Source organism: Clinocottus analis, unplaced genomic scaffold, assembly GCF_023055335.1.
Source record: "Clinocottus analis isolate CAN_PGR_092001 unplaced genomic scaffold, fCliAna1.0.p SCAF_13, whole genome shotgun sequence".
Lineage (NCBI taxonomy): Eukaryota > Metazoa > Chordata > Actinopteri > Perciformes > Cottidae > Clinocottus > Clinocottus analis.
In genome coordinates, this window is record NW_027175854.1 from 16,457,505 (window position 1) to 16,482,421 (window position 24,917).

Consider the following 24,917-nt stretch of genomic DNA (forward strand, 5'->3'; position numbering starts at 1 on the left):
CCTGAGGTGTGGTGGCTAGCTAACATTAAGCTAGCTAACGTTAAGCTAGCTAACGTTAAGCTAGCTAACATTAAGCTAGCTAACTACTGCTGCAGTCATTGCAGCTAAGATGACTCAAATCAACAAAATCTCTAACTGTCAACACTTCTTCACCTCACTAACTTTCTAGCGATCTGTCGACGACACTATTTGTCTCATGTGAAGTATTTCTTTGCCAGTCGTGGTGACTTCCTTGAGTCTCCACTGGCTGCCTCGTACCAACAACAAGAACAACATTTTCCACCCTTTAAGCTAAACTAAGATAATCTCCTGCTGGCTCTAGTAACTTAATATTTAGCACACCGAGGGTAGGTGACCATGAATGGGAAGACAAACTAACATACCATAGCAACACCATTGTGTAAAATGAACATTCAATGTTTTAATTAACAGAATGAATAAGCTGCTCCACAACCTCCTACGTGGCCTTGATGAGTGTAGATAATGTTGCGCCGCAACAACGCAGCTTTGGGAGTGGAAGGCCACAGCGAGTAGTTTGGCCAATTAGAAGAGCAAAGGAAAGATTGGTAATTCAGAACTACGTCTCAGCGTTGTCTTAATTGGCAATGAAGTGGTTTAATGAAGTAAATGTATGTGTAATACCCACAAAAAAAGCTCACATAAACCTTGAAATAATAATCTTTTCCATTCCTGAAGGGATAAAAACAAAAGGCAGTGTGTGTTTGATAGGAGAGGGGACGTGAGCAGTTCATGAGAAATTAATGGATGGCTTCATCAACCTTCAGAAGGAACCTCAGGGAGGATAAACACAAAATGCAGAGCTCACGTTGGAGCGATAATCTTTGCTCCCTGACTCTGCAGTGAAATGACGTCTTCCTTCTCCTGCTGAAGTGAGAACAATAATTACTTGTGAACATACAGGAGAAAGTGATTTTTCGTCGACTGTGTGGCTCTCGCACTGTTTCAGGCTGCGTGACTCCAGGAGAGGTTTGTGCAACGATTCTGGTCCCAACAAACGGCTCCTTGTGTTGATAGTATTAAATGTGTGTGCTCATACGTCCGTGATATGAACACCAGACCCTATAGTCCTTGATCTATAAAGAATCCGCAACTCCTTGACTTTTAAATTTAATTTAATAATAATTATGACTTAATTTCTGCACAATGAAAAAGTAAAAAGTCTGAGCAAAAAAAGACTCCTTGATTGCTCCCATGGTTTTTTAATTGTATTGTTCGGTGCCTTCCCATCATGCCACAGACTAATACTGCACATCTTTAGAAAGATTACGACTTAAAGCATCTAATAATAATTACAATAAACACAAGCATTGACATGTTTTGAAGCATTTTCAGTCCAAAAATCGTGTTTTTTCAGTTCAGAAGTAGAAAAATGACCTACTTTGACCTGAATCATGTATTTGAAACTTTAGCACTTTAAATGAATTAGATCAGAGCTGTGGATGATGTAAAAAAACACACTTCCTCATGTCTGTAAAATCCTGATTTTAATGTACTTTAACAACACTTTCTATTATAATAAAGCTATTTTATATTTAGTGAACTATAAATCTTGCCGTGCCTCTAGTGAAGTTAAAGTGAGAATAAACCTCACTATCACCCTCGCGTTGCATCTTCTCTCGACACGACACGAGCTCCAGCGCCGTTGCTTTGGAAGCCTTTCAATCGTCTGAACACGAGTCGGAGACACGGATTCAAAGCCGGGTCTTCCTCATGAGAGAGGCCAGCAGAGCCGTGACTCATCCCGTGTGTTTGTTTTTATTTTTGGGGCCTTATTGAAATCGTGTGGAAGTTGCCAATATGAGCATCTTCCTCCACAGACACCAATGTGACCGCATGATTCACTCTCACACACACACACACACACACACACCACTTTATAAAAGTGTGATGGATCCAGTAACATGTCCACTGTATAAGTAACGCTGCCAGTGTGTGGAAGGATCCGGTTTTATTTCAACGCGCTTATGGAAAGTTCATTTAATCTGGAATCGGGGACACTTTTGAAATGCAAAGTACCTTTTTCTGTTGTAATGAAACATGATTGCTTTCAGTAAATCTATTCTCACACGAATAAACAACACGGAAATGTGGAATCCTGAAATATTTCCCATCAAAACTATTCATACTGGCGGCTATGCAAATGTACCGCAGTTGCGACACTTTTTCAATAAGAGGTTTGAATAGATTACAGGATCCTCATTGACAAAGAGCAGCATCTGGCAGTCCGTCTCAGCTAAATTGTTGTATATCCTAAGCGCCTGTACGCCATTTTATTGAGTTTCCTTTAACGCCAAAGGCTCGAAGTGAATTTGAATTTCCTCTGGTGAATAGTAATGCAGTGTATATCATGTGCTTTTATTGTGAAAGGTCAAGTCATTCCAATGTAACTTCAGCGAGGCATTAATGTCTTCTCCAAACTTCAATGGCACACACACACACACACTCTTTAAACACTCATCCACAAAGACGTGCAAGCAAATGCTGCACGATGGCATCGGCGTTCATAGAAAGAGACAACAACAACAACAACAAGAACACAAACACAAAGGCAACTCCCACCCTGGCTTGTCACTTTAGTCGGTGACAACTCCACGCTCCGCTTTAAAAAACTTAATTGTGTGTTTGCCGCTAAAACAATCAAACCCGTTTCATCCTGACACAACAGCGTGGACGGGGCGGCGCTGACTTTTATTTAGTTTTTCCCCCTCAGTGTATTGAATTTTCCTCATTTGAAAGAAAGGCGGTGACGGATAGGTGAGAGCTGGAGGCTGTGTGGTGCACTGGAAAACAAAACAAAAGTGTTGGAACCCTTCTGTGTGTGTGTGTGTGTGTGTGTGTGTGTGTGTGTGTGTGTGTGTGTGTGTGTGTGTGTGTGTGTGTGTCAGTGGCTGGTAAGCAGACTGCTCCACTCCCACCTGCCTGCCAGTGTTACTGTCACTGCCTTGGAGGCTTTTGACTGCACACTGTCACACTGAATTTATTCCCACTCTCGGCGTGTGTGTGTGTGTGTGTGTGTCTTACTATGTGTGACTGTGTCTGTTTGTGTGTGTGCGTGTGTGTTTTTTAAAGCCAGGCCGCGTGACTTTTGCTGAACAGCGGCCTCTGTGGCCACCAGTGGCAATAACATGAGTTTTCTTTTCATGAGTTACGATACGTTTTTTAATTATTATTTCATTTTTGTGGGGTAGCACGAAGATGTTTATCTGTGACACGTTTAAATGTAGTTTAACTGGAGAAACATGTTTCGAAGATGCAGTAGGGCACCTCAACTAAAGATGACCTTTTGTCGTATTTGCTCGTATTGTCCCTGTATCCCAGCTGTTACCATGAGACAGAAAATCTGTGGAAAAAAATCCGGTTCCTCTTCGTGCTAATTGCATTTGCTCGATTCCGCCGCACCAGGAGAGAAACGACTAATCAGAGCCGAGGAGTTTTTCTATTTTCTACTGCGAGCGTGAAACTGTTTTTTGTAAGAACTCGAGGTAACACATGGTGAGTAATTTATATACAAATGGCCGTAATGTGGGTGAAGTACTTTTAGATTTGTCGGCCTTCCAATATTCGTATTTAGCTCCGTGCTGAGATGTGTGGACAGCTTCCTCCTTTTCCATGAACACACATTCGTAAGTCATGAATAGAGGTTAACTATTGGAGAACTGTGAGGTTACACAGAGGCGGGATGTCCGTCTTCTAGATCCACAGAGGACATGAGCTCACCAGGTCTTCTTTAAAGTGTTAAATATTGATGCGTTGCTCTGTTTTATTGTCTGTGGAGCTCGACAGTACATCTTCTGAGAGGGCTTGTCTATTATTGTTTTCTACAGACCACCAGAGGTTGTTGAACTCTGCATTTCTTGATACTTTTATGGCACTTCAAGTCGCTTGTAGCCATAGCCAAGCTGTGCAGCTTCATCCACGTTTCTAAAAAGCATAGTCATGCATGTAAATACTTCAATAAAACGACATTGCACTATCCACAAGAAGGAAACAGCAGTTTGTCATTGTAACCAGCGTCACGTCAAACCTCAAAAATATCCATTTTGGAGCATTTAAAACCTATTTAATGTATCTACGCTATAGATTAAACGTCTCTCTTCTTGCTCTTGTCTCTCCATTCTCCTCCCATTTTCTCTCTGAAACATTACTAGCTTATTAAAGCAGCTCATGCGTGCTGCTCTGCGGCAGCACCCTTGAGATCTCAGGCTTCACCCGCAGCATCTTCCCCCTCTGCAGGGCCCTCAGTAAAGCCGCCGCACCCAGCGAGTGTGATCCCGGGCCGCCTCGATGCCTTCAGTAGTCATCACCGGTGTCGTTGGTTTGGTGTTGTTGTTAGCGTGGCTAGGTTTGTGCTAGCCGCCGCCGGCAGCGTGGATGCTGATCAGCTGCAGTCCATGGAGGCGTGGCAGACGTCGTTGGCCTTTTCTTTGCAATCGTCACCTCTCATTTTTCTCCGTCGCTGGCTGTCGGTTGTTACTTCTTGTCTTTCTGTGCGGCAGCGTCATGCATCATTAATAGCGTTGCAGGAGTCTTCCACCACATGAAAGGGCTTTCTGCGTGCATGCTGTGCAGCGCTAGAAATAACATGAAAACAGAGGTCCAACTTGTTATATTGTACGTGAGGAGAGTAAATTAATTCTCAAGTATTTAACAGATAAGTCCGTATATGTATCGTCGTCAAACACAGACAGACTGTGTGTCTCTAGAGCCTAATGAAGCTTGTTCCTCTGTACCAAAGAGCTTTATTGCTGCTAAAAAAAACACAATGGACCTCTGTGGCGCAGATGAACCAGGCTTTGACGACACACTCAATATTTGCCAGTAGGTTTAGTTCATTGATGTTGTTTTGGGATTCCTCGATGTGAAAAAGAAAACTAGTTTTGTGAAAGATGGAGCAATAAACAGTAAGGCTCAGTTTCCTCTTTCTCAGTCGCCATATTTCACTTCCTTTTTCTAAATGCAGCAGTGTAGTATTTTCAACTGTCTGTCTGAGTCATTGGATGACCTCAGTGACACACACACACACACACACACACACACACACACACACACACACACGCATGTTCATACACATGCCGTTTTTCTATATCAGTGCACCTTTAATGAGAACCCTCCTATAATAAACCTACAGAGACACACACACACACACACACACACACACACACATCCACCTCCTGTCTGGCTTCACTGTGAGTCCCTATTACTGCTCTACCCACTTGACAGATTTATCTTTCTAAATTCACCATTATTTTGGAGATATTGGGTGCCAGGTGAACTTTAATAAACCTCCCTGAGGAGATCTCACTCAGACACTCCTTCACCTCTCTTAAATCCCTCTTAAAAACCTATTTTCATAAGAGTGCTTTCACATGGTTCTCATTAACGTTTTCACTTGTATCTGTATGGCTCTTAACTTTAGTTTGAATTATTATTTTCGTATTGTTTTATTTGACTTATCCAGAATAGCTACTGTGCTCATTGTTATGTGACACTAGTTTTGTCACTATTTGTTTGCCATTTCTACAGAATCTATTGTAAAATAATCATAGAAGTAAAGTGTATTATTATTAGTATATGAGGATGATAAAACTGTGATTCTACAATCTAGAATTACAGAACAGTATTCAGAATAAAGATGAAATAAAAGTGTTATTAGTTCAACTACAGCACGTACTCGGCCGTGTGACACAGAGGTTTGATTTGTACTTTAATATTTGTATTTACAAACGAGTGGAGAGGATTTCACGAGGCGGGATGCGTTGTCAAAAGCTCTGCTGGGGTTGCTGGAGTGTAAATGTGAGAACTGACATTTGTACTCTGACCTAGTAACAAGCAACAAGCTCACATACATGTCCAACAGTCTTGGACAAATACTTCTCCTACACATAGAAAGTTTAATCTATTCCTTCCACCTTTGCTAAAAAAAACTTCCAAAAACCCAAACGGGACAGAGCTGCCGTGTCAAAGAATATCAAATAACAGTTTCCTTGATTGTTGTGAATATTTTTCTACTTTTATTCATTTTCATGTCTCACTTCCTGCCTTCTTTTTCTTCCTTCCTGCCACTATTCATCTCCCCAATAATTTCCTCTCACCCCTTACTCGTCCCTCTGACTGTTCACCTCTCTCTCTCTCTCTCTCTCTCTCTCTCTCTCTCTCTCTCTCTCTCTCTCTCTCTCTCTCTCTCTCCCCCCTCCTCCTCTACTTACTACTTCCCTTCTCGCCCTCCGCTCACTTCCTCTCCCGCCTCAGTGTTCTCCGCCGTCCTGCTGGAGGACTGTGAGTGTGCATGAACGGGGCCCGCTGATGAGATCAATTATCTATCGGCAGTCACAAAAGTATTGATTTAATACCTCAACACACAGACACACACAGACACACACACACACACATCTGCACCTGCACTGCAGCGCTCCTTTGTCCCGTGTGCCTTGGGGGAAATCAGAGGCTCTCTGAATACGCCGTGCGCTCGCCTGTGTTTGTGAAATGTTCAAGTCATGCCCTAAAATGGGAGCAGTTTAAGTGTGTGTGTGTGTGTGTGTGTGTGTGTGTGTGTGTGCATCTATTCTCTGTGTATAATGCTCCCTCGGGATTCCGCGTTGTGGAGACGGCTATTATTCTTTTATCGTCCGGCTTCTTGTTGTCATTACACTTTGCTCTTTCCCTCTCTCTTCCCCCGCGACCTCATCCTTCACTCTGTCCCCCTCTCTCTATTCCCTTTCTTCTTCTTCCTCTTCTTCCCTGCCCTATCCCTCCGCTGTAGCTCCCCCAGCAGAGGTGAGGTGTTGTTTTTTATGGGTTGTTTGTTAAAGCGTAGAAGCATAACCCGCCGCCGCCCCGTCTCCCCCCACGGCCCTCTGGGGAATCGTTGGAGTGCAGCTTTTCCTTTTTCTTTCCTTTTTTTCTTCCACTCTTCTGTTGTATGATTTAAAAGCAGTGGCTGCGCGATGCATGCATGAGACACACACACACACACACACACACACACACAGAGAGAGAACGAGAGAGAGAGACTCCCCAGAGCGCTTACAGTAATGGCTCCTTTCTCCTGCCCATTTTTCATTCTTTCGCTCCAAAAGCTCATTCACACCCAGCCGCACAAACACTTACCTAAACTCACATTCAATACAGAATGTCACACGTTTCCTTCCTCTGCGTTTCAGGCGCACAAACGCACCACGGAGGCGACGCATTGCTCCGTTTGAACGCCGCTTTAGTCCCCCCCCCCCCCTCCTCCATTATCCTGCGATTGGACGGTTAATGTTGCAGCCGGCAGCAGAAATGGAGGGAAACGGAGGCCCAAACGCGTCCACACTTACTTACACTCGTGGACTTTAATGCACATAAACGCGATAGCAGCACACGCCAGGAAGTAAGCGGGAAATATATTTTGTTTTCAGGGCTATTAACATGCAAGCGAGAGACGGGGAGGCGGTATTTCCTGCAGCCAATTATTGCACAGAAACCTCCGTGTTGTTTATCAGAGCTTCACACCTGCAGTAAACAAGCGCGGCTGGATTGTAATTTCTTATTGTATATTCATGTTTGATATACAGTGCACCAAGGGGAGAAGATGCAGACACAGAGGTTCTTACAGTCATGGAAAACCTGGAAAAGTCATTTAATATTAAAATGTTATTTCCAGGCCTGGAAAAAAGTCATTGAAAAAAATAAAATGGCGGATTAACTGAAAGTGAGAATAATCATTATTTGCAGGTCCACTTTGTTTTGGTAAGATAACTGATGAGACATGAAACATTTAGGTTGAATCATAGAAGTTAATCAGATGAAGAAAGGCTCTTCGTCAGGATTAAACTTCGTTTCATGTCGCGTTTCATTTTCTTGTCTCCTATTCGATGCACAACAACTGAAGCACATGCTCATAAATATATGTCATGTGGAAGTATAACCGGTATACCGCGGTGTCTTAAAAAACTATTTCTTTATGTGCTGCAAAACTGCAGTCGAGTTAAAGTTGCAGAATCTCATTTCTCTCTAATCCCACAGCTGCAGCGCTGCGTATCAGATTTAATTTAGCGTGAACAATAAAGTCAACATGACAGTTATTAATGATTTTATTCAGAATGTAAAGCCCTCGTCCTCCCTTGCCCACAGGAATGGTTCACCCTCTCTCTCTCTCTCTCTCTCTCTCTCTCTCTCTCTCTCTCTCTCTCTCTCTTTCCACGATAAGCGCCCTCTCATCACTTTCCCTCCTTATTGTTCCGTCTGATATGATCTAATGAGCCGGCACGCCACTCGCTCTCCACACGGATCATAAACGCTGCTCAGTTTTCTCCAGGTTGTGTTGGACATTTACATTTTTGGTGTTGGACCGTGAGAGCTGGAAAGTTGTCAGAAGTACATTCACGTGTCACTGAAATCAGACTTTTTCAGTATTTAAGCATGATTATCATATTTATTTCATGGCATAATGGAATAAGGATCATTGTTTACCACAATATTTGCAGTAAACGATGACTTTTGGCGATGGCGCTCCTGCGAGCATGACGGAGAATGGTCAGAAACTTGGGTAATAATAATTAAAATAATAATAATTTTAACGGTTCCCCTTCGATGAAGTGGCAGGAAACGTCTTGCTGATGAAATTACTCCTTTATTTTCTTCCTGCGGGTCATAATTCATTCATTAAACTTGTAAACTATCACCAGCATAAGAGCTTCAGCCTCAGGCGGGTCCATTAAACTATCACACTTTTGATCCATAGCTGTGCTGTCACGCTCACATTCAAGCATCAAACAAATCTGCGTTTCCTTTTAGCTTTTCAAAATAAAAGTCTGATTTATCTCTTAGAGAGAAAGTAGCTTAAAACTCTCTATAAATTCATCAAACAATATAATATCGTCGCGGCGTACGTCCAGACCCAATGAGGCAAATACAAAGCAGGCAATCAACACAAACAATAAACCTGCCATGGGTTTATGTACCATAATAATTAAAACTTTTACAGCGCTTTTCTACATACTCAAAGACACTTTACAGAGGACTAGATGTTTACGTGCTCCACGTCCACGTGAACATCTGTAATATCTGCTTCATTTACATTTACAGCTGCAGAAATCTACAGGAAAATATCCTGCAAACTGATCGGATGAGCGACTACTGTTCAACACGTTTCAAATTAAAATACAAGAATAAAAGCTTATGTGTATATATATTCTATAGATATCTATGAAGTAAACTATAATCTACAGGGAACTATGGTTCAGGAGAAGCCCTCGTTTCATTGCTTCTATGTCCAAGAGGTCCATTTAACCGCCTTCCATGTTCAAAACCTTCTCTCTCTCCGAGGAACTTCCTCCTCATCCTCTTCTTGCTTTGGCTCCTCCGGACCACTTTCAGGCCATCTGGACGCCTCGCAGTGTGTGCAGGGACACGCGGCCAACTCTCCTTTCTGATTTTTGTTTTTTTTTAAAGAACATGTCGGCAGAGCAGAGCCCTCTGTCGGCGAGGGGAGAAAATATAGAGCGCGGCGGTCAGAGACCAGGGCAAAAGACGCAGAGGAGAGAGGCAGGAGGAGGAGAGAGGCAAGGGAGGAGGAGAGAGGCAGGAGGAGGAGAGAGGCAGGAGGAGGAGAGAGGCAGGAGGAGGAGAGAGGCAAGAGAGGAGGAGAGAGGCAAGGGAGGAGGAGAGAGGCAAAGGAGGAGGAGAGAGGCAAGGGAGGAGGAGAGAGGCAAGGGAGGAGGAGAGAGGCAAAGGAGGAGGAGAGAGGCAGCAGGAGGAGAGAGGCAGGGAAGGAGAGAGGCAAGGGAGGAGGAGAGAGACATGAGGAGGAGAGAGACAAGGGAGGAGGAGAGTGGCAGGAGGAGGAGAGAGGCAGGGAAGGAGGAGAGAGGCAAGGGAGGAGGAGAGAGGCAGCAGGAGGAGAGAGGCAGGGAAGGAGAGAGGCAAGGGAGGAGGAGAGAGACATGAGGAGGAGAGAGACAAGGGAGGAGGAGAGTGGCAGGAGGAGGAGAGAGGCAGGGAAGGAGAGAGGCAGGGGAGGAGAGAGGTAAGGGAAGAGGAGAGAGGCAAGGAAGGAGGAGAGATGCAGCAGGAGAAGAGAGGCAGCAGGAGGAGAGAGGCAGCAGGAGGAGAGAGGCAAGGGAGGAGGAGAGAGGCAAGGGAGGAGGAGAGAGGCAGCAGGAGGAGAGAGGCAGGGAAGGAGAGAGGCAAGGGAGGAGGAGAGAGACATGAGGAGGAGAGAGACAAGGGAGGAGGAGAGTGGCAGGAGGAGGAGAGAGGCAGGGAAGGAGGAGAGAGGCAAGGGAGGAGGAGAGAGGCAGCAGGAGGAGAGAGGCAAGGAAGGAGAGAGGCAGGGGAGGAGAGAGGTAAGGGAAGAGGAGAGAGGCAAGGAAGGAGGAGAGATGCAGCAGGAGAAGAGAGGCAAGGGAGGAGGAGAGAGGCAGCAGAAGGAGAGAGGGAGGGAAGGAGAGAGGCAAGCGAGGAGAAGAGAGGCAAGGGAGGAGGAGAGAGGCAGCAGGAGGAGAGAGGCAGCAGGAGGAGAGAGGCAGCAGGAGGAGAGAGGCAGCAGGAGGAGAGAGGCAGCAGGAGGAGAGAGGCAAGGGAGGAGAAACTCTGCGAGCCGTTGCGTGGCAACACAGCATCATCCAGTGTGATGGTGTTGGGGGGATAACGAGGAGAAGGGGATGGGATAGGAGGAGATGGAGGGGTTTGATGTCCACAATGAGAAGAAAAGGAGGAAAATCAGTGTAACGGACAAAAAACTGTCCAGACGCTGCTGGAAATGCATCTGTTGAGTCCTCTGCTAAGTTTTATTTCAGTCGTCGGGTCTTTACTTACACCTCACTCGACTTCCTGCAAAGAAAAATAAAAAGTCAGGAAGTGTTCGCTGTTTCCCAAAATGTGCAACCGTTTCTCTAACTTTTACGTTCAGGAGAAGCGAGGAGCAAGAGACAGATCACAATGAGGGAAGGAAGCAAGGAAAGAAGGAAGGAAGGATTGTAGGATTGTGGTAAGAAAGGAAGGAAGGAAGGAAGGAAGGAGGGAGGGAAAAAAGAAAGGAAGGATTGTAGGAATGTGGTAAGGAAGCAAGGAAGGAGGGTAGGAACGCAGGAAGGAGTGAAGGAAGGAAAGAAGGAAAGTAGGAATAGCAGAAAGGAAGGAATGCAGAAAGGAAGGGAGGAAGGGAAGGAAGGAAGGAGAATAGGCTCTTTCTTCCTTTCTTTCTTTCTTCCTTCTTCCTTCCTTCTTTCAGCATCAGACAGATCACTTGGCAGAAAAGGGAAAAAGAAAGAATAATACATCATAGAAACTTTTTTTCCAGTGAGTTGGAGGAATCATTGCAAATTATTGATGGTTAATAATTCTGGAGCCGTTGACATGTGTCACGCGGAGGCGATGCGGCCGCCCGGGTTTCCTCTTCCTCGTCCGCGGCGATGATGATGATGCTGATCGGCTCCAATGTATTTGTGACCGGCTCGTGACCGTCCGCGCCACAAGTCCTGGTTTTGTCACATGTCTAATTTTAAACATGTCTGCCTCTCTCTGCGTCTCCCTCTCAGCTAATTTCCAGTGACGCAGATGGGGCCATACAGAGGGCAGGCCGCTTCAGGGTGGAGAACGGCTCGTCGGATGAGGTCAATGCAACACAACACACTTTCCCCGCGCGTGCATGCCACCGAATGACAACTTATCCGAATACATGATGGTTGATAATCATTTTGAGGGCCGTAGAGTTGCTTTGTACTGTCCTGAAATGCCTAAAAAAGGTGACGGAGAGACATCTGTAAGAAGACACATCACTGTTGAAAGATACTAAATGAATACTTTGACATGTTGGGGTGTATTTGATGAGAGTAATATTAGAAGATCCATATTACTCACCGTTGGTCTGCTAAATATAATCCTTCAGCCAGGAGCTTCGTTAAGGTTAGCTTAGCTTAGCATAACGACTGGAAGCGGGGGGAGTGAGCTAGCCTGTCCCTGTCAAAGTACAAAGAGAACATTGTTCAGTGGGATCTGCCTCACAGCCTTGTAAACTATTAGATAAAAATCAATATTTGAGGTTTAATAGCACATCACAAAACATAATATCTTGATACTTATCGATATTTTCTCACCCCCTGACTTCTTAAATAGATAGATGGTTGATCATATTTGCTGCTTTTCATGTCAGTAGTCCTTAGTGTGAGTCGTTCCTTTGCTTTTGTCTCACATCTCATGGTATGGATTATTCCCTCCATGATGAAACCATAGCAGCAAAGAGACAAACGCTTTGGTCGCATCTCGTTCCCTGATCTTTAAGTTTTGTCCTCGTTACTGCTGCTTGTGTCAGTTTTACACGGAGGAAACCGATGTGACTCAAGGTGTGAACATCCTGATGACAATGTGGTGTGTTTTGTGTGTGTGTTACAAACAGTCTTTGGACTACACGCCAGGAACCTGGAGGAGAACCGATGTCCATCTGGAGAATCCAGAGTACCACACCAGATGGTTCTTTAAATACTTTCTGGGAAAAGGTCAGTGCTGCTCTGTTATGTTTTTAAAAACACACACACACAGTGTAACACATGGAGTAGAGAGAGAGAGACAAAGTGTTCAGGTGAGAGAGCGCGTGTGGAATAAAACATCCTCTGGAGGTCTTTCCTGGTTCCACAGGACGCTTCTTATCTCACGAGGTCAGCTTCGTCTTCGCGCCGCACTGCTCTTCATTCGGGGCCGAGACTCGTTAGCATCCCGCACGCCGCCCAGAGAGGACGCCCTCAGAGCGCACGCCGCCTCGCCACCAGAGACGGCGCTCGCCTCCGACAGACAACGCAATCGGCGTCTCAAATGAGCCCGGCGCTCTGCGGGCAGGCTGGCAGGAGCCAGGAGGGAAGGAAGGAAGGAATTGAGGGAGGGAGAGAGGGAAGGAGGGAGGGAATGAACGTTAAGGAAGGAAAGAAAGAAGGGTAGGAAGGCAGGAAGGAGGGTAGGAAGGCAGGAGGGTAAGAATGCACTTCTTTCTTCTTCCTTCCTTCCATCCTTACTTCCTTGCTTCCTACTCTCCTTCGTAGCCTCCTTCCTACCTTCCTTCCTTTCTTCCTTCTCTTTGTCCTCCCCTGAAGGAAGCTTCCTTTTCCAATGTTTTCTGGATTTCAATGTCCTTTCCTTTCTCTATTCCTCTTTTCTTCATTAACCGTGTGCCGATGCTTCCCGTGAGGAAGTTACTTACACCCATTCGTTGAGGCTTTCCTCTGCGTGAGGAGAAAAAGCTCACGAAAGGAATCGGGAATCGTCTTCATGCCGAATGCAAGACGACGGGGAGACGAACCTTTTCACTTTCTCACACCTGATTGCTGACAAACTGAGATTGCGTATCGGACGCTTCATTAGACAGGAAGTGCTCGTGGCGGAATAATTGGCCTCCATGTTGTGTCGTGCTGTACGCTGCAGCGCTCTGCTCGAGCTGCTCGGGCCCAGATGGCCGCGCCGCGGTCCAAACGGGTCGAGCCAACGTTCTGCAGACGAGGCTCATCTTAAAGCGCCGTGCAGAACCGCGACCACGCGACCAGGAGGAGGAAAGACTTTTATTTCCTTTACGGTTATCTCGGTCTTTTAGCTCAACCCAACACAGGAGGCGTTCCTCCTGATTCGAATGCCGGTGAAGAAACCTGGACCCTTCCTTCCTTCCTTCCTTCCTTTCTTCCTTCCTTTCTTCGTGCCTGCCCGCTTTCCTCTCTTCCTTCCTTTCTGCCTTCTTGCCTTCCTTCATGGCTGCCTTCCTTACTTGGCGATGGGAAGGAAGGAAGGAAGGAAGGAAGGCAGGCCAAAAGACAGCAAGTGGATAAAAGGAAGTGCTGAAGTAAGGAAGGAGATTAGTAAAGAAGGAAGGAAGAAGAGTAGGAAGGAAGGAGGGTAGGAAGGAAGGAAGGAAGAAAGGCCAAAAGACAGCAAGCGGATAAGACGAAGTGCTGAATACCTCAGAGAAACTATATTTTTTTCCTAAATAAATCAAACAAAGTCTGTGTGTGTATTCATAGTATTTATATGTTAAATATCTTTGAATAACACTTCAACCTATAAAATATTAATACACTGTTCATAATAAGTTATATGGTATTCTTTCTATATGTACATAATTCAGTATTGTAGATGTTTTCTACCGTTTATTATTCATATTACTTGTTTTTTTTACTGTCTCTTTATTATTCATATCAGATTTGTGTTGTCTCTTGTGTGCACGTTACTCTGTGTGCGTCTGTAGTCCTGACACAATGCAGGAATATCTAATCTCATGTAATCTGTCTCTGTCTCCCCAGTCCACCAGAACTACGTGGGTACGGACGCAGAGAAGAACCCCTTCTACCTGTCCGTCGTCCTCTCGGACCAGAATAACCAGCGGGTTCCCCAGTACCGAGCCGTCCTCTGGAGGAAGACGGTGAGACCTGAAGCGCTCCGACTGCCTTTGTGTGAACGGAGCAAAACTCCATTACAACATAAAGTACTGCAGCTTAAAGGTTCCCTGTGTTTTGTTTTGTTTATCTTCTTCTCCCCTCGAGGGGGAAGAACAAAACTGTAAATCATAGCTTGTTTTATGAAGAACAAAAATCCCAAAACTGCTGTATTTGGATGTATTGAACACCATAAGTAATATACAAGTGAAATATATGGTTTGGTACATGACAAAAATGAATGTTCACATGTTGTGCTATGGTTTATGTTGGAGTTGGACTTCACAGCTGCATCATTTCAAACCAATAATCATCCTGAAAGTTGTTTTTTTTATAGGCGGACCTGAAACCTTTTCATTCCTTTCTGTGTGTCATCTTCATTTACTGTTAACCAGAAACATACAGACTGATATTTACACATCTGAACAACATCTCACATGTGTAACTTTTATAATAACACCAACATTATTAAAACAGCCCAAGTGGTTGCAGAGACACACCCTGTTTAGTTTGGGGAGGACATTTTCAAAAGAAAGGGCCTGAAAATAGGTTGTGTGTTCATTCGGTTAAAGTAAAGTACAGAAGTATAAGCAGCAAAATGTATTGAAAGTGTCAAAAGTGAAAGAAACATGGCTGCTGTGATTGTGAGCGTTGTGGTGGAAGACGTGAGACTATTAATGCTGAATAAAAAACAGTTTATCTGGAACATTTCTCATGAATGTAGTAAAAAAATCAGTAAAGTGCAATATTTCCACTGTGTGTGTGTGTGTGTGTGTGTGAGTGAGATGCGTGTGGTGTGTTTGCAGTGTGGTGACTCAGCTTCACGACCAAGATAGCTTGGATTTAATTTTGGCCCCCGGCCGTATCTGGAACCTGATTAGGGCGGTGCACCTCCGCTGCCGGGTCGCATTGATTTGTCTTGTTTCTGTCAGACTCTTTAACTGGCACAGGATGTTGTTGTTTTTGTTGTTGTTGTCGAGCGGAACAACTTTGTTTGGCTTGAACTGATCTGGTTTAATGTGGCCGACGAATGATTGAAACGTATGTCGTGGATCTATAAATGAGCAGCGGTGCAACAGGAGGAACCTAATCCCTAATCCCTGATTCTGTCTCTCTGGTTGGTTTAGGGCACTCTGAAGATCAGCCTCCCCTACAGCCCGACTAAAACACTATCAGTCAAGTCCATCCTCAGGTGAGAAGTGCCGCCACAGTTCATTCACTCTGCACAAAACGTGGACGATCATGAGTAATGTTGGTGATCTCACGCTGCGTTCACATGAGACGAATCAGGGGCCTCGAATTCGCCGTAATAATAATAACTGTCTTTTTTTAACAGTGTAGTGCAGGTGCAAACATGTTAGCCATGGTTAGCTCCCCTAATTGTACCGTTTTTACCACCCCCGTCATGTAAAAGTAGCTCAATTGCTGCTCAAATTATCTTCCCCGTCGTGTTTCCTGGAGCAGATTTAGTGCGAGACAGAAAAACAGGATATAACAAGATGCATGAAGCAGGAGATTGGAGATTTTGAATCCATCCGTCATCGCTGAAACTGGATTAGGAATTAAAATCCCCTGATTCATGTCTGGCTCAGTTTTCTTCTGTGCAGCCCTTTTGGGCTATTTGTCTTCCATCAGTCCTAAACACACCTTTCTTCTTTTCCTTACGACTTCCTCCATTCATTCGCTCCTCCTCCTCCTCCTCCTCTTCCTCCTCCTCCTCTCCTCACTCCCAGTGCGATGAACATGGACAGGTTTGAGAAAGGCCCGAGGGAGATCCTCAACCCGGAGATTCAGAAGGTGAGATTCAGAGCGCTGCCGGATCAGCAGCATGTTTTCATTTCCTCCGGCCGTGTGAATAATAATCCTTCTGTCCTCCGGCTTCAGGACCTGCTGGTGCTGGAGGAGCAGGAGGTGAGCGACGCCGACGCTTATTAGTCACCTTCATATACACCCAGGCAAAAAAATATATACTAAGTATATTTCATTTTAGCATACTTAAGTATACTAAGTATACTTGAAGCCCTAATAGTCATAAGTATACTTAAAATGTGCTATTTCAGAACAACTTATTTTGTACTGAATATATTTAAGTTGTTAAATAGTATTTCAATATGACTTGAAGTATATTAAGTATATTTTTTTTGCTAATTTGGAACAAGTTAAAGTATACTTAGTACATTTTAAGTATATTACAGTGTCTGTGCTGATATACATGCCGATAGCTCACTTTAATTGTGTTTTAAGTGTATTTCAAATATATATATATTTTTACAAATATGTAAAGATTACAATTTTAATATATTTATAATCTGCTAATAGCATAAATAGTAGAAAATATATTTTGGGTATTGTCTGAAAGCCAACAGGGGTAAAAAAAATATTTTTTTAAAAAGATATATGTCCCATTACAGTTAATTATTTGAATGCATGATTTTTTTTAAGATTTTAACCCAGCTGTGTTTTTGTAGGGTTCAGTCAACTTTAAGTTTGGCGTCCTGTTTGCCAAAGACGGACAACTCACCGACGACGAGATGTTCAGCAACGGTAAATATCCTTTAAGTTTTATTAGTGTTCAAACCTACTGAAGGGTCAGTTTGACCATTTGGGGAATGAAAATGGTCGGCGAGACTTATTAGACGACAAGATCGATATTATTTTTATCTGTTGGTTTGAGGTGAAGCTGGAGGCGTTAGCCGCTTTTAGCTTAGCATGAAGACTGGACGCAGTGGCTCTGAAACCAGCTATAAAGCTCATTAATTCACGTTATATCTCTGTTATATGTCTTTGTTTGCTGCGTCGTGTTTCCAGTCGTGCTAAGTTAAGCTAAGTGGCTGCTGTTGCTTTGTATTTCTAGTACAAGTGTGAAAGTGTTTTCTATTTATTTCACCTTCATTCAACCAGGTAAGTTGATCTTCTCACAAATAAAAAGAGACTTCGGGTGTTTCCCTCAAATGTCAGACGATCCCCGTCTCAAAACAGAACGTTCTGCGACACAGAAACAGATGATCTCCTCGGTCAAAGGTCCCGTGTGTTTGTCTTTCAGAGACGGGGAGCGAGAGCTTCGATAAGTTCCTCACCCTGCTGGGTGACTCCGTCACGCTGCAGGGATGGGCCGGTTACCGCGGAGGACTCGACACCAAGAGTGAGGCGGCCGCCACCAAATTCATCCTTTTTAAGAGTGAAAATACGCCAATTCTCTTTCATCACCCTGTGTGTTTTTTTTCTGTCTCTATTCGCCGGCAGATGACACTACAGGAATGAAGTCCATCTACACAGTGTACCAGGGCCATGAGCTCATGTTCCACGTGTCCACCATGTTGCCCTACTCCAAAGAGAACAAACAGCAGGTGGGTGTCTGCACGTTCAACCCACTTCACGCCGCCTTCCAGCATCAAATATAGCTCGGCCCACTGGGACAACCGGCTGGTGGGGGTTGAGGTACTTTAACCTTTTGGAGGCCGTGCGCCAAAATCCTCCCACGCCAATTTTACGTCCCAGCATGCCCCATTCAGACAATCTTTTGGCATAATATAAGTAATTTTTTCATTTTTTTTAACCGAACAACACATTTTTTTGACTGAAACTCCTTCCTCACAGACCAAGACTTTGTTTTATTGTGATTTTTGTTGCAGATTCTGATTCTTTTGGTCTTAATCTTTCCAAAAAGGTGTCTTTTTGACCGCTCCTGGAGGCTTTTTTGGGGAATCTGGCTCATATCATGCTGGATGTTCATAGTTATTATCAAAATACCTTTTAAAAGTGATATTTTGCAGATATCCATTTTTTTTACAATACTTTGCTGAACAAATACATACAATAAACACAAGTTTTGAATGTAATTTGGGGTTCCTTCGACGACTCAAACACAGAGAAAAAGAGGTCTAGAGACAAAATTGGTTGAAAACACTTCGAGATCATTTATAACTACCAGAGAATGATCTAGTTTTTAAGTGTTCTCTAGGATCAAAGTAATCCAGAATAGCTCTCTGAGGGTTATTTTCAAACAGGAGCTTCTATCACGGGTAATTCATCATTCTTTTTGTGGTGCCAATTTACCCAAATGACACATTGACTGCTGGTTTTGCTCAGTGTCTGACTAGATGCTGTTGTGTGCCGGCCAGTAAACAACTTCATCAAGGGGATTATTCACCAGCGATGTCTTTACAGCGTGTTGCTCAACTCCCAAGTGATCAGAAAATCAATTAATCCAGATTCAAAGACATTTCCAGAGTGCTCCAGGTTTCGTCTTCTCCTCATCTCGTGTGTCTTTTGGTGTGCGTCTCTCCTCTCTGGCAGGTGGAGAGAAAGAGACACATTGGGAACGACATCGTCACCATAGTATTCCAGGAAGGGGATGACGCGTCGTCGTCCTTCAAGCCGTCTATGATCCGATCGCACTTCACCCGTATCCTTCACTCGGGCGTTGACTGTCAGGATAATAAAGAGCGCTAACCAGCGAGCGGGTTCTGCTCATGAACCCGTACCACATTGAAGATATGCGGATCGCTATTCTTTTGTTCTATATATATAATCAGTGTTTCCTTTACTTCACCTTCAGATATTTTTGCATTAGTTAGGTATAATAGCCAGAATGACAGTTACAGGTGAGTGGGCTTCATGAGGCAATCCTGACTTTCTAACAGCTGCTTTTGAATTTCTAGACATTACATTTAAATTGATTTGCCTTTTTGACTGTTTTAATGTTTTATTGCATGTTCTTAACTGTTTTAAAATACAGTTTTCTTCTGCATTATGATGCGTTTGATGCTTTTATGTGAAGCACTTTGCCTTGTTGTTGAAATGTGCTACACAAATAAACTTGCCTAAACTTGCCTAAAATGAAAATAACACCGGCCACTAGATCCTCTTTATTGTTTCTAGTTGGCCTCATGTGCTCTGCATAATGTTTAGGTGTGAGAGATGCTACATATCTGCTCTTTGTCACAGGTTGAAGATTTTCTCAGAGGAGAGCGTTCCACTGTTTGGACCTCCTCTCCCGTCTCCGCCTCTATTTACTGATCACCAAGAATTCAGGGACTTTTTATTAGTCAAACGTAAGAAAAAAGAAACTGCATTACGATACGTCCGGTAAAGACGTCGCGCCGTACTTCCCTGTCTGATCGTGCTTCGTCTCCTGCAGTAATCAATGGAGAGAAAGCCACACTGGAGACGCCGACGTTTGCCCAGAAGCGCCAGCGGACCCTTGACATGTTGATCCGCTCGCTCTACCAAGACCTCATGCCTGACCTGCACAAGGTACGCACGGCGGCGGCGGCGGCGTCTGCTTGGCTCTGGGACGAGCGTGCTCTTCTTGTCTCCTCCTCTTCTCGTCGCTGTCGTCGCTGCTGTAGTTGTGTTCTGCTGTCTTCCACTGCAGCCCTCGGTCTGCCTCTGCACACTGCACCACACCGACTGGATACGACTGCAATGCTCACTTTCTCAGCAGGGCTCTCTCTCTCTCTCTCTCTCTCTCTCTCTCGCTCTCTCTCTCTCTCTCCTCACATCACTTTTGTTCCTTCTCTTGTTTTTCTCCTGTTGCTCCAAACACGACTTACTTCTCACTGTGTTCTGCTTTTCTCGCCTGCTGCTCGGGTCACTCTCTAAGACCCCTGTCTGCTTTCTTTTTCCCCTATATATGTGTGTGTGTGTGTGTGTGTGTGTGTGTGTGTGTGTGTGTGTGTGTGTGTGTGTGTTGGTGTTCCACGTTTAGGTTCCTTTTTCTCCCCAGAACATGCTGAACCGAAGGTCCTTCAGCGACGTGCTGCCCGAGTCTCCGAAGTCAGCGCGCAAGAAGGAGGAGGCACGGCAGGCCGAGTTCGTCAGGATAGGGCAGGTATGGAAGTAATTAATGCACACACACACACACACACACACACACACACACACACAAATACAGCAATACCAACCACCCGGAGCTCTGCAGCAATTAAGCAGAAACACCCACTTGTGCACACACACACACACACACGCACACGGAAACCAGGACGCACACCCAGGTCGACACACACAAACAGCGGACATGGACAAACACAAACACACCCACTGTGAGAGACCTGAAGCCGCATGCACGCGTGATCGGTGTCACTGAGCATAATATCAGAACCTAATATTAAACTACTGGTCAGGAATATTGTTTTATACATGCGTTTATAAAAATCATGAACCAAAAACCTTTCGTAATTGCCTCAATGTTTTAAAAGAAAACATCTTGGACATGTTTGTATTGCATTGGTGCATCATTGGTCACCAGTACACTCTTCGAGAATGGGTTCACGAGTCAATATTTAGATGTCTTTTACGTACTGAAAGAGTTTTAAGTAGTTGTGTTTGTTGCTGCGATATCAATGCAAGCGTTGTCCTCAGTTCTTTTTTGTGCAGAAAAATTGTAAAGTTCATACAAAGCCAAATTTGTTCGAGATGGAGATGAGGAGAAAGTGTGTAACGGTCCTTAATGATCCTCATGGACATGAACTGCATGTACCAGCCACGGTGCATTTCTCCATTGTGATACGACGATGAGCCAAACAGAGAAACCGCGACTGTCCGCTAAAGCAATAAAGCAACAGAGGTCTTTAAAACGTAGACGCTCTCATTTCAGGAAGAAAAGCCTCTTCACGCTAGCATGAGGTCAGTGAAGAGCTGTAACTCCGGACAGACAGCTGAGTGAACTGGACACCGACATTCAGGAGGGGCCCGGGGGTTGAAATAATACCCAGAAGAACCAGGTCTCTGAGCCGCAGTGCTGTCATTACCGGGCTGATGTAACCGTCATTACACCTCTGAACCGGGCGCTGACGTAACCGCGAATATACGGGAACAAAGTGCGAAAGCACAGAGAGGAGAAGAAAAGCATGCAGAGCGCTGTCTGTGGTGCTGAAGCAAATGGCCTCTGGCTTCATGGAAGTCATTTGTTTCAGGTTGCTGGTTGAGGTACGAGGCCGTCTTTGGACACACGTGTGGCCTTTTGTGAATTGAAGCTTGTTTCTGTAGGTTTCAGTCAACATTGATAAACACTTTGTGGGTTGTGTTTCTTCTTCACCGTGAACCTTCTTGTGAATTAGCGAACTGAGATACATGTTTATGCCACCAAGGATATCCTGTGTCTCGTGTTTTTGTCGCTCGTTAACTCCATTTGCGAAACCCTGCCCGAGGCGTCGACACATTGTTTTGTAAAGCGCGAAAACAAAGGAAGGGAGACGCGTTGAGTCATCGATTATCCAGTTCTGCTGAGACGAGGCGTTTGTCCTCAAATGAACCGACTCCCTGAACGGCCCCTCGCTGCTTGATGCACATTACACACAATGATTCTGTGTTGGTCCTGCATTCCTAACAGGTCGAAATGTGTTTGTTTTTGTGGATGTTGAAGTCCACTGTTCTGTTTCAATATCTCCAGATTGCCTTTTCATGCCGACATGCAAATAGAAACGCTTGAATGTTGCAGCTCGAAATGGAGATTGTCAATCTGATCAGATGGTTGTTGCCTGAGCATTTATACTTAAACTGTATTTCATGATGATACGTCGTCATACTTTACGCTGCTGCCTGTCTACTTCCCACCGCTGTGAGATATCGCAATAGTTTTAAATACGCACGGACACAAGGAATACACACAGGCAGGCTGGCTCATTATTAAGGATGGAGTAATTCAGGGAGCTCACATCACTGCTGTCCGCCTTGTAAAGCATTTAAATGCACGACTCACATGCACAGTGAAGGTTTTGCTCACACGTTGTTTAGATATCAAACATAAATACATGCATATGTGTATGTTCAGGGCCCAAAGTGATCAAATTATTCAAATTTCATTAAATTTATGAAGCAGAATTTACTTTTTTTCTTCCTTCCTACCTCATCAATCATCTCATGACCCCTCAGATTTGTAACACGACCCTTTGGAAGGAGACTAAACCCTAGTTTGGAAACCACAGGACTAAAAAAACTACAACAATAACTGTCTTTGAGGTAGTTAACACTAGCTTCTCCTCAACAGCTCAGTTTAAACTTACACTGCTGGATCAGTATTAACACTCTTAATAATACCATGTCTTATGAAACTTCATGTACATTTTGCTGTTTTTTTACATTGTTGTATTAATGCTTGTACTTTTAACAAAGGATCGGAGTACCTCGTCCAGCACTGCAAGCCAGAGAATACAGAATTGACAGATGTCTCTGTTGTGTCATATCTGATTTGACATTTTGTCTTTAGGCTCTGAAGCTGAAGACCATCGTGAGAGGAGACGCCCCAACCAGCCTTGTTACCACCGGCCTGTGCAGAAAAGAGGTGAGAACACATGTCTTCATCTCAAGTCGATTAATCTCCACAACAAAAACACATTTTCCTTATTTCGTGCAGAAGCAAGTGGGATATTAACCCGTTGAAAACTGGAACCAATTTTGTCTCCAGACCTCTTTCCCCCTGTGTTTGAGTCGTCGTAGGATCCCCAAAATGAATCCAATACTTGTGTTTATTGTATGTATTTGTTCAGCAAAGTCTTGAGAAAAAAATGTATATCTGCAAATAAAGAAAATCACTTTTAAAAGATATTTTGATCCTAACTATGAACATCGAGCATTAGATGAGCCAGATTCCCCAAAAAAGCCTCCTGGAGCGGTCAATAAGACACCTTTTTGGAAAGATTAAGACCTAAAGAATGTGAGTTTCAGTCAAAAAACTGTGTCGTTCGATTAAAAAAACGGAAAAATTACATATTTTATGCCAAAAGATTGTCTAGAAGGAGCATGCTAGGACTTAAAATGGGCGTGGGAGATCCAATATATAAATCCAATATGTGTGATCTCGGCGTGTGTGTGTGTGTGTGTGTGTGTGTGTGTGTGTGTGTGCCGCAGCCATGGGAGTCCCAGTCGTTCTGCAGCACCTTCCCCTACGAGATCGTGTGTGCCGACTCATGGGGTCAGTCTCTGCTGGCGGCCACCGACGCGGCCGGCGTCCTGCTGCTAGACGGTGAGGTCGCCTCGAATCCATGTATCGCCCCGCGTCCATTGAATACTGCACTCAGCTAACACAATGATGATGATGATGATGATGATGATGATGTCCTCTTTTCAGGCCCTGATCCAGCTCTGTCCAACGCCGGTGAGTGCAGCGCCACAGTTTTTTTAGTTTAAATGTCGACCTCTTTGGCATTTTTTTTTTAACAGATTTGAACCGCCATTGTGACGTTTGCGTTGTGTTTTGTTTTTCTCCAGAGACGCAGGCCACGCCCCCGGTCCAGGTGTTTGACAAAACCATGGTGGTGAAGCAGGTGCATGTTCTCGAGCCTCAGGACCTGCTCATCACCAGAGCTGACAAAGGTGAGACCACCAAAACATCCTCGCTGCCGCGCGTCAGAGTCTTCTCTGGATCCGTCCTTTGTCTTCCCCTCATCCATCCCTCATTTCAACAGTATTTACGGCTCATCTTCTCTCTTATTATTCCCATCCCTCTCTCTTATATCACCTCTGTCACCCCTCGCCGTGAAGTTGAGTACTTGCTTACCATTTCCACCTCCGCTTGCCCAGTGAACACATTGATCTCTGGCTGTGATCTAAGGAAGCTGACCTATAGAGAACCAACCCCTGTTGAGAGTGTGTGTGTGTGTGTGAAAGAGTGTGTGTTGTGTCTGTCCTGCAGGAATGGATTGCCTGAGAGAAGACAGAGGGCTTTAATCGGCCGTGCAGAGAGACACAGATCAAATGAAACATACGGAAAAGCACCAAAAAAAGTGCACACAAAGTGACTGTGCAGTAACACACAGCTGTAGGATTCCTGTCGCGTTCGCCTCGAGCAAAAGAGCATGTAATTAATTACCCGGCAGATGATTAGCTAACCCCTAATATTGACAAACAGGGTTGACTCGGTTTTGCTAGCGATGATGTGACGGCGGCGCAAACATTGGTCACGACTCTGTGTGTGTGTGTGTGTGTGTGTGTGTGTGTGTGTGTGTGTGTGTGTGTGTGTGTGTGTGTGTGGGCTCTGATTAAGCTTCAGAGAGAGCACGAAGCCTTAAGAAGCCTTCTAGTAATCCTCCTGCAGCACAGCGCCGTGGGAGGATGCTAATAAAAAATAAAAAAAAGACTCGTGCAAATTAAGAGTAACCTTCAATGCGAAACAGAAGTGGCTTTTGTTTTTGGTTGCCAGGGAAGGACGCGCGGCTCTACGTGTACAGACTCAGCACGCTGAAGCGAGGCCTGGAGGAGAAGCAGCTCGTCAGAAGCAAGTGTGACAGCCGGGAGAATAAACTGGAGAAAACCAAAGGTACGACAAAGAAAGAAAGAAAGAGTGTTCTGTTAGCACACGCTGCAAAATTAATCCCGAGGAAAAATACACTACGTTTTTTTAATACAACAATCACAAGGTCATATTTGCTCGCTGCAATTATTCCTTCTGCTCGTTCTGGCCATGAAGAGAGATCCCCTCCTAATGCACTGAGACATGGCCGCCTGAAGCAGGCCAGCGTGACCTTTCTGAACGTCCTTTTGGCCGCGCAGACGCACAACCTTTAA

General features: G+C 44.6%; 1 protein-coding gene across 4 annotated transcripts in view; it reads left to right on the plus strand.

Moving 5' to 3' along the window:
* Positions 1-24,917, plus strand: part of garnl3 (GTPase activating Rap/RanGAP domain like 3) — a 59,328-nt gene that overhangs the window by 21,677 nt on the left and 12,734 nt on the right. For 2 of the 4 annotated variants that reach the window (XM_068573478.1, XM_068573481.1), the window contains exons 3-21: positions 11,541-11,615; positions 12,398-12,497; positions 14,280-14,398; positions 15,539-15,603; positions 16,145-16,208; positions 16,296-16,322; positions 16,880-16,955; positions 17,455-17,553; positions 17,655-17,758; positions 18,708-18,816; positions 18,970-19,015; positions 19,359-19,465; positions 19,552-19,667; positions 20,122-20,244; positions 22,621-22,695; positions 23,262-23,376; positions 23,482-23,508; positions 23,622-23,726; positions 24,553-24,669. In XM_068573478.1, coding sequence (XP_068429579.1) covers positions 11,541-11,615; positions 12,398-12,497; positions 14,280-14,398; positions 15,539-15,603; positions 16,145-16,208; positions 16,296-16,322; positions 16,880-16,955; positions 17,455-17,553; positions 17,655-17,758; positions 18,708-18,816; positions 18,970-19,015; positions 19,359-19,465; positions 19,552-19,667; positions 20,122-20,244; positions 22,621-22,695; positions 23,262-23,376; positions 23,482-23,508; positions 23,622-23,726; positions 24,553-24,669 — 1,669 coding nt within the window. Of the gene's footprint in view, positions 1-11,315; positions 11,442-11,540; positions 11,616-12,397; positions 12,498-14,279; positions 14,399-15,538; positions 15,604-16,144; positions 16,209-16,295; positions 16,323-16,879; positions 16,956-17,454; positions 17,554-17,654; positions 17,759-18,707; positions 18,817-18,969; positions 19,016-19,358; positions 19,466-19,551; positions 19,668-20,121; positions 20,245-22,620; positions 22,696-23,261; positions 23,377-23,481; positions 23,509-23,621; positions 23,727-24,552; positions 24,670-24,917 lie in introns of those variants that run through there. The other 2 variants (XM_068573482.1, XM_068573480.1) reach the window with 2 other exon arrangements.